This window comes from Lucilia sericata, unplaced genomic scaffold (genome assembly GCF_015586225.1).
Source record: "Lucilia sericata isolate MDLA Ls3-8-SP2 unplaced genomic scaffold, ASM1558622v1 Contig000024F_arrow, whole genome shotgun sequence".
NCBI classification, from domain to species: domain Eukaryota; kingdom Metazoa; phylum Arthropoda; class Insecta; order Diptera; family Calliphoridae; genus Lucilia; species Lucilia sericata.
This window is the reverse complement of record NW_023994062.1, coordinates 95249-102791: the sequence shown is the minus strand read 5'-3', so window position 1 is coordinate 102791 and position 7543 is coordinate 95249. Positions and strand designations below refer to the sequence as shown.

The window sequence follows — 7543 nt, the reverse complement described above, 5'->3', positions numbered from 1 at the left end:
AGAAGTGCTTGAATCGCATGTTCCAGATGAAGCAATTCATTTACTATGTACAAATATTGAAGTTCATAACTGGAACACGATTAAACTTAATAGAATAGCTACAGAAGAGATAACATCATATGCCATTGATCAAGTGAAATCAGTGGGATTATCCCGAGAAAATAGGGATCGCATTTTGGAAAATGTCAAATGCTTTAAAACATCCGAGACTCAAGGACTTCGGTATGATTTAAAGCTAAAGACAACTGCAAAGTACATGATTACGGTTAATATCAACACTAGCGATGGCTTGGTTAATGGAGCAACTGGCCAACTTATGCAAATTGACTTTGATAATAATCGAAAACCATTAACATTGTGGATTAAATTTCCTGATGCTTCCATTGGTGTTTTACCTCGATCACAAAGGCGACATCCAACCGAAGCTCTGTGAACACCTATTGAATTGTTAGTACGGTCCTTCCAATATAAACGGAATGAAAATGTCAACATTGACCGTAGGCAGTTTTCAGCTGTACCAGCTGAAGGAATAACTATTCACAAGAGCCAAGGGGCAACATACTCAAGCGTAGCTGTTCATCTTAAATCAGGAATGAAACGTTCTGCTTTATATTTTGCGTGCAGTAGAGCAACAAGTGCAGCGGGACTTTACTTAATTGGAAAGTTCACAACTCATTTAACAAACCTGACTAATAATGACGTAGTGCAAGTGGAGATAAACAACCTTCAAAATAGTAAATAATTCATAACAAATTTTGATTTTCTGATGGATAGAAATTCAATAAATGTGACTTATCATAATGTTCAAAGCTTACATGCACATATTGAAGATGTTCGTGGTGATAAGTTAATGTTGGATTCAGATATCCTTTGTTTTGACGAGACATAGACTTTAAGCCATGAAAATTATGATATTCCTGGTTTTAGCATTTTACCAAGAATGCAAACGTGGAATTATCGTTTACGTGAAAAATTAATTTGCAAATTCTATACAATATTGCGATAGTAAACAAGCTCACATTGCAAATAAAACATTTGAATTTATTATATTTAAGTGCCAGGATATCAACACTACCGTTTTGAATAGAAAAAAAAACTACCCTGCTGGATCTGTAATTAGAGAGTTAAATGAGTTGTTTTCCCAAAGTAACTATTTTAATGAAAAATCCGTTTTTAATTGGAGATTTTAATATTTGCCGAAGAAATAGTTGCAGCGAGTTAGAAAGACAACTCAGGGATAAAGGCTTTAACTCTCTAAATTCGACGAGCACTACAAAAAGTGCAACACAAATTGATTAGTGTTTTTCAAATATAGACGAAAGCACGATTAGTGCTAAAACATATGAAACTATCCATAGTTACCATGACGCAATATGTGTTAGCATATTAAGGTAGATTATAAATAATATTTTCATGTTTTAAAAATTTTGAAAATAAATGTATATATTGACTTATGTAGATTTATAAATAAATAAATAAATACAAAATTTATTAAAATATGTAAAAATTTATTTATTAAATATGTAATTATTTTAAATAGTTGATCTATCTCAATTATTTTAAAGTAAGTAATAATTAATAGTTTTGTCCATAATAATTATATATGTATTTAATTAAAACGATATTTACGATCATGTTATAATATGGATGTGATATACAAAAGCAATTGATTTAATAGAAAATATAAACATATTTCGAATATATTTATGTATTTCAAATTGAATTTACTTTTCTTTCTAATAACTTAGAAACGACAAAGTTCAACAATTGCTTACTTATTTACAGACAACGAATATGTAAAATACCATATTTACTCTCCCTTGGAATAAGCCGTGGCGTGACGGGAGGGCTTAAGTACTTCTTAATTTTTGAAATAATAAATTAAAAACTTAGAACTAATTATTGTTTTTATGTTATATTGTATACATAGTAATTCTGGTTGATAAAACAAAAGAAAATTCAACTTACAATATTAGGTCCCTCGATGTCAGCTGGCGCCAGAAGACTTGAAACTATTCGAAGTGGGGATTAATAGGAATCAACCAATAGTTTATGAGACGGAGTTTTAGTTAAAGTTTGTTGGGTTTAAGTAATTTTGGTAAGAGTGTTTATATACATATGTATATATGAGCAATTATCAAGCTTTTTTAATTCCTTTGAAATTGAACTAAATTTTTAATAACTTTGGTAAGAGTAAAATGTCAAACAAAATTTTTACAAATTATATACACAAGACTTCCAGCCTAAAAATTACAAAATTGTAAAACTCTTGGTCTTCATTTCTAAACGTGATCGGTTTTCGAAGTTTAATTTTTTCACCTTCTTTTTATTTTTTTTTGTCCATAGCTTTAAACTTTTGGACACTATTCGTTATAGTACTAACTAAAGACACTTAGGAGATAAATTCTTTACAACCTTATGTGTAATATCACTTTACGTATTAGAACTTGGATGTTGAAATTTGTCACCAGGTTTTTTCCAATTTTGAATTTTTTACAGTTTTCTGACCGGACGTTGACGTCCCTTAATAAAATACCAAAAATTGGGACAACAGTGATTAGCTGATGTATTTATACACAGTATGGTATATATCTCGTTAATGTTCCCTGAATGGGAGATGGGTACAACAGCTACAAAAGTTGGAAAACTTGAACGTAAATTTTTTAATATATCAGTTTTTAGCGCGGCACATTAGCACTTATATAGGAAATAATTTGAATTATTGCGTAAATTGAGTTTTTTGTTATTTTGAAATATAAAATCGGAGCAGCATGCAAAAATTGTATGAACTTTTTAAAAATTTTGCAAAATTTCATTTTTTTATTTTTGCGATTTTATATATCAAACATCGACTTATACAATCATTTAATGAATAGACATGAAGATAATGATAAACACAATGGTTTGGGATCATAAATGTATTTAAAATGTCCTTGTACGCTACAAAGACGTCACTTTTATCTAAACACATTTTGCCAAGGCACATCATGGATGATGCTCAAAATTCGTCAAAATTATCACCATTTGCAAGTTTTCTTAATACTTTAATGTAAAACTGGGGCGCATCAAACAAGTTAAATAATTGTAGTTTTTGCGGGCCAAATAAAATGTACCTAGCATTAAAAAGCATCACTCTATAAATATTTAATTCCATTCCCTTATAAATCAAGCTCGTAAAATTCAGATATTAACAGTTTTTTTCTTAAATTTTACTAATTCGCGATTTTTCAAAAACTATAAGCAACAAGTTAAAAAATTACTGAAATGAGATTTCTTACTGTGTATTTTTAAAAATTTTGAAAATAAATCTTATGCTATGTATTTAATGCGCTAAATTTGAATTATTTTTACAATTATGTGCAATTTTTTTCAAACATTACATATATAAATACTATTTTTAAGAATTTTTTAAATATTTAAGTGAAAACCGCTATAGCTATTGCGCCCCTCGATCAAAATGATTAACGCGAACGGATTCATCACGTATTGGGGTCTGTTTATATGCACACAAAATATTTTGAATGTGCCATCAAAAAATTTTTTTGATTTTTTTTAACTCTAAAATTAAAAAACTTTGATAATTGCTCATATGGTTATATGTAACAAGTATGTATGGTGTCTTTATGAAATAGGTTTTAAATTTTAGATTAACTCGAAAGTTTTACATTAATTTCCATGTAACCAATTTTTTTAACGAAAATTTTTCAAAAATAGTTATAGATTTAAGATAAAAAAATCATTTAAAAATTAATAAAAAAAAATTACGAAAGTTTCAAAGATTTCTAAATGATAAAATATAAATTTCGGACAAAACTTCTGATATATGAAAGTTTTTATAACATTATTTTAACAGTTCAGGCAATTGATTCCATAATAAAACGCACAACCGAATCTCTATCTGGCCATCCCAATATTTAGAATAGGAGGATTTGTCGGTCCTCCTATTATCTTTCCAGAGAATAATAATAAGTAATTTCAATGTCTTTATGTAACTCTTTGATAGAATTTTGATCATCTTCGGGTTGCACTTTAATAAATTCCAATATTGCGTAATATGTTATTTTAAACAATGCTTCTCCTCCCAAATTAAGAAACAACTAACAGAAAAGAATTTTCTTTTGGAACAACAGCTCAACCATCAGAATGCACTACTGGCTACAAAATTAATATATGTAATTTACAAATTCCTAAACATAAAAATTCATTAATTCCTGTATTACATGAAAACGACAATATTACTCTTACCAATTATCCTATTCAATTATGGTATTCTTCTCGTAAACAAATTCCTTGCAGTCAAATAGAAAAAAATCTTCCTTGTTGAATAACAAAATTTTAAACAAAAATGTTTCTTTTTATACCCACCATCGAAAATTTTGTCATTCCGTTTGTAACACATCGAAATATTGGTCATAGACCCTCAAAAGTATATATATTCTGGGTCCTTATTAAATTCTAAGACAATCTAGCCATGTCTATCCGTCCGTCTGTCTGTCTGTTGAAAGCACGATGCGTCCGAACGAAACGAGCTAGACGATTGAAATTTTCCACAAATATTCTCTATAGGTAAGGTTTGTTTGGATAGCCCCCATACAAGTGGACCTCCGAAAAACAGCTTTAACGCTCATTACTGGCTTAAAAATACGACTATAGTGATAAAATTTAACACACGTAAGTTTCATATGATCAAAAAACTCCCTACCTAATTTTATGTTGATCGGTCCATAATTGACCTTTCCCTTCAAAAAATGAGTTTAACGCTCATTACTGGCTTAAAATATATTTCATAATACTAGTATAATTATGAAATTTGACTTAAGTAAGTCTCTTATGATCCGAAACTTCTCTACCAAATTTTATGTATATCGGTCCATAATTGACCTTACCTCCCATATAAGGTCCCCTTCAGAAAATTACTTTAACGCCCATTACTGGCTTAAAAACAAGAGTATAGTGAAGAAATTCAACAGAAATAAATTTCATATGATCCAAAATCTCCCTATGAAATTTTATGAGGATCGATTCATAATTTACCCTACCCCCCATATAAGGTCCCCTTCGGAAAAAGACTTTAACGCTCTCTACTGGCTTAAAAATACGAGTATAGTGAAGAAATTCGACACACATAAGTTTCAATGAAACCAAAACCTCTCTATCAAACTTTATGTAGATCGGTCCATAATTTACCCTACCCCCCATATAAGGACCCCTTCAAAAAATTACTTAGACGATCATTACTAGCTTAAAAATTCGAGTAAAGCGATGGAATTCGACCGCTCATTACTGGCTTACTGGATCGGTCCATAGTTGACCCTATTCCCATATAAGGTACTCTTAAAAAAATTTGTTCAACGCTCATTACTGGCTTAAAAAAACTAGTATAACTATGAAATTTGACATAAGTAAGCGTCTTATGATCCAAAACCTACCAAATTGTATGAGGATCGGTCCATATTTGACCCTAACCCCCCTTAAAAGTCCCCTTCGGAAAATGACTATAACGCTCATTACTGGCTTAAAAATACGAGTATAGTGATGAAATTCGACACACATAAGTTTCAATGAAGTCAAAATCTCTCTATCAAACTTTATATGGATCGGCCATAATTTACCCTACCTCCAATATAAGATCCCCTTCAAAAAATGAGTTTAACGACTGGCTTAAAAATACGAGTAGAGCGATGAAATTCGACCCAAGTAATTCCTTGCGAACAAAAATCTCTTAACCAAATTTTATGTTGATCGGTCCATAATTGACATTACTGGCTTACGAGTATTGATGACTTAAAAATACGTGAACAGTTATGAAATTTGATACAAAAAACATTTATAGGAACGTAAATCTTCCTACCGAATTTCATGCGGAAATTGTCGGGAAGTGATATTCTATGTAAAGATGTTTTATATAAACCAAAATTGGTCTAAAAAATTTATGAAAAACGGTCAATAATTAACCCTATCTCTCATATAACGTCATCTTCAGTTAATTTGATGAGTAATGTCACCCTGTTGTTTATAGGGGAGCATTCCTTTTAAGGCATAAGGTTTGATGGTGGGTATATGAGATTCAGCACAGCCGAATATAACACTCTCATGTGTTCTTGCTATCTTTTCCTTACAATTGTATTCGTTTAAATAAATTATTTTCCAAGTTTCACTATTTTCCCAATAAACATAATCAAGGCCTATTAGATTTGAATTTAAAGTATTTTCAATACAATATTATGTCAACTACACACTTGAACCAAAAGTCAGTAAAAATATTCGTAAAATATATTAACTACAAATAATCGCCATCACAGTTATAAACCAAATAAGAATTATATTAATTCATTTTAGTACATTTCAAAGCTGGTTTTATTGTTGTGTTCCATATGCTGACATAAAAATAAAACTCAAACAAAAACATTTATTGAATCAGTAAAAATATTTACTAAAAATTAAATTTATTTCAATAAGGTGTTTGTTAGAAATTATTTTCCTTCTGTGTGAACATCAAACAAATTCGTTATAAACCCAAATAAAAATACTTATAAAAATCGAAATTAAATTTAAGCAAATGTTTGTTAAGAAAAAAATTGTGCCTATTTTTTCCTGTGTAGTTTATTGGAACGTATGAATTCTGTGCCCCGTTTCTGTAATTCTCGCATCGAGAAAATCTGTCGAAAAATTCATAATCATCTTGTGTAAAACAGGGTGAATACAAGAAATTTAAAAATTTCTTATTAAATTTTAATGAGTACAGTTTAAAAATAATCAGAGTCACACTGTTAAAAACTGGAAGACTGGAATAAGTTGAACAAGTCTCAAAAACTTAAATTTAATTAATAATATTTGAAAAAAAATCATTAAAAATTTACATAAATTGAACTCAAAGATGTTGAAAATTATAATTTAGTTTGTTATAGAAAAAAAATATTGTAAAAAAGCCATAATATTCTTTATCAATATTATGTCTTTTTACAATATTTTTCCAGTTTCCTTCTTGTTATTTATTTTTATTTATTCGGTTAACCGAATAATTTTGAATTATCCGATTATTATCCGGCTAACATAAAACCTCAAATAATTATTTGTCGAATAAACCGAATAATACAAAAACCCAAATAATTGAATACTCTACACAGAGGAAAAAATAAATATACACGCCTGTGCCTGTGTGCTGTAACTTGATCGAAAAGCTTTCGCATCGAGTAGACATAAAACAAAAAATTCCATCGTTTCTCGATTTGTGAGTAAAAAGTGTTTCTGTAACTTAAAGTGAAAAGAGTTAACATGAATCAGGTTTTTATTGGAAATTTCCAATAAACATCTGTCAAAAACATAAAAATAAACAGATAAAAACAAAAATTGGCAAACAAATTTATAAACAAAGATTAAATAAACAAAAATATTGAAATTAAATTAAAAATATTTAAAAAATTATCCCACTAAATTGTCCCCTGCTAAATTCTAGGTTTATGCCCACGTACTTTTCCAGCTTTAGCTTCCGTATATTAGAAATTATTTCTATTTTCTAAAAATTAGTTAACAATATTAATTT

At 29.2% G+C, this 7543-nt stretch overlaps 1 protein-coding gene across 1 annotated transcript in view; it reads right to left on the bottom strand.

Annotated features, from left to right (window-relative positions):
* Positions 1 to 1959: 1959 nt before the first annotated feature.
* LOC119609512 overlaps positions 1960 to 7543 on the bottom strand; it is a 54496-nt gene continuing 48912 nt past the window's right edge. The window contains exon 3 of the mRNA XM_037964337.1: positions 1960 to 2012. Within this exon, the coding sequence (XP_037820265.1) occupies positions 1960 to 2012 (53 nt within the window). The remainder of the gene's footprint in view (positions 2013 to 7543) is intronic.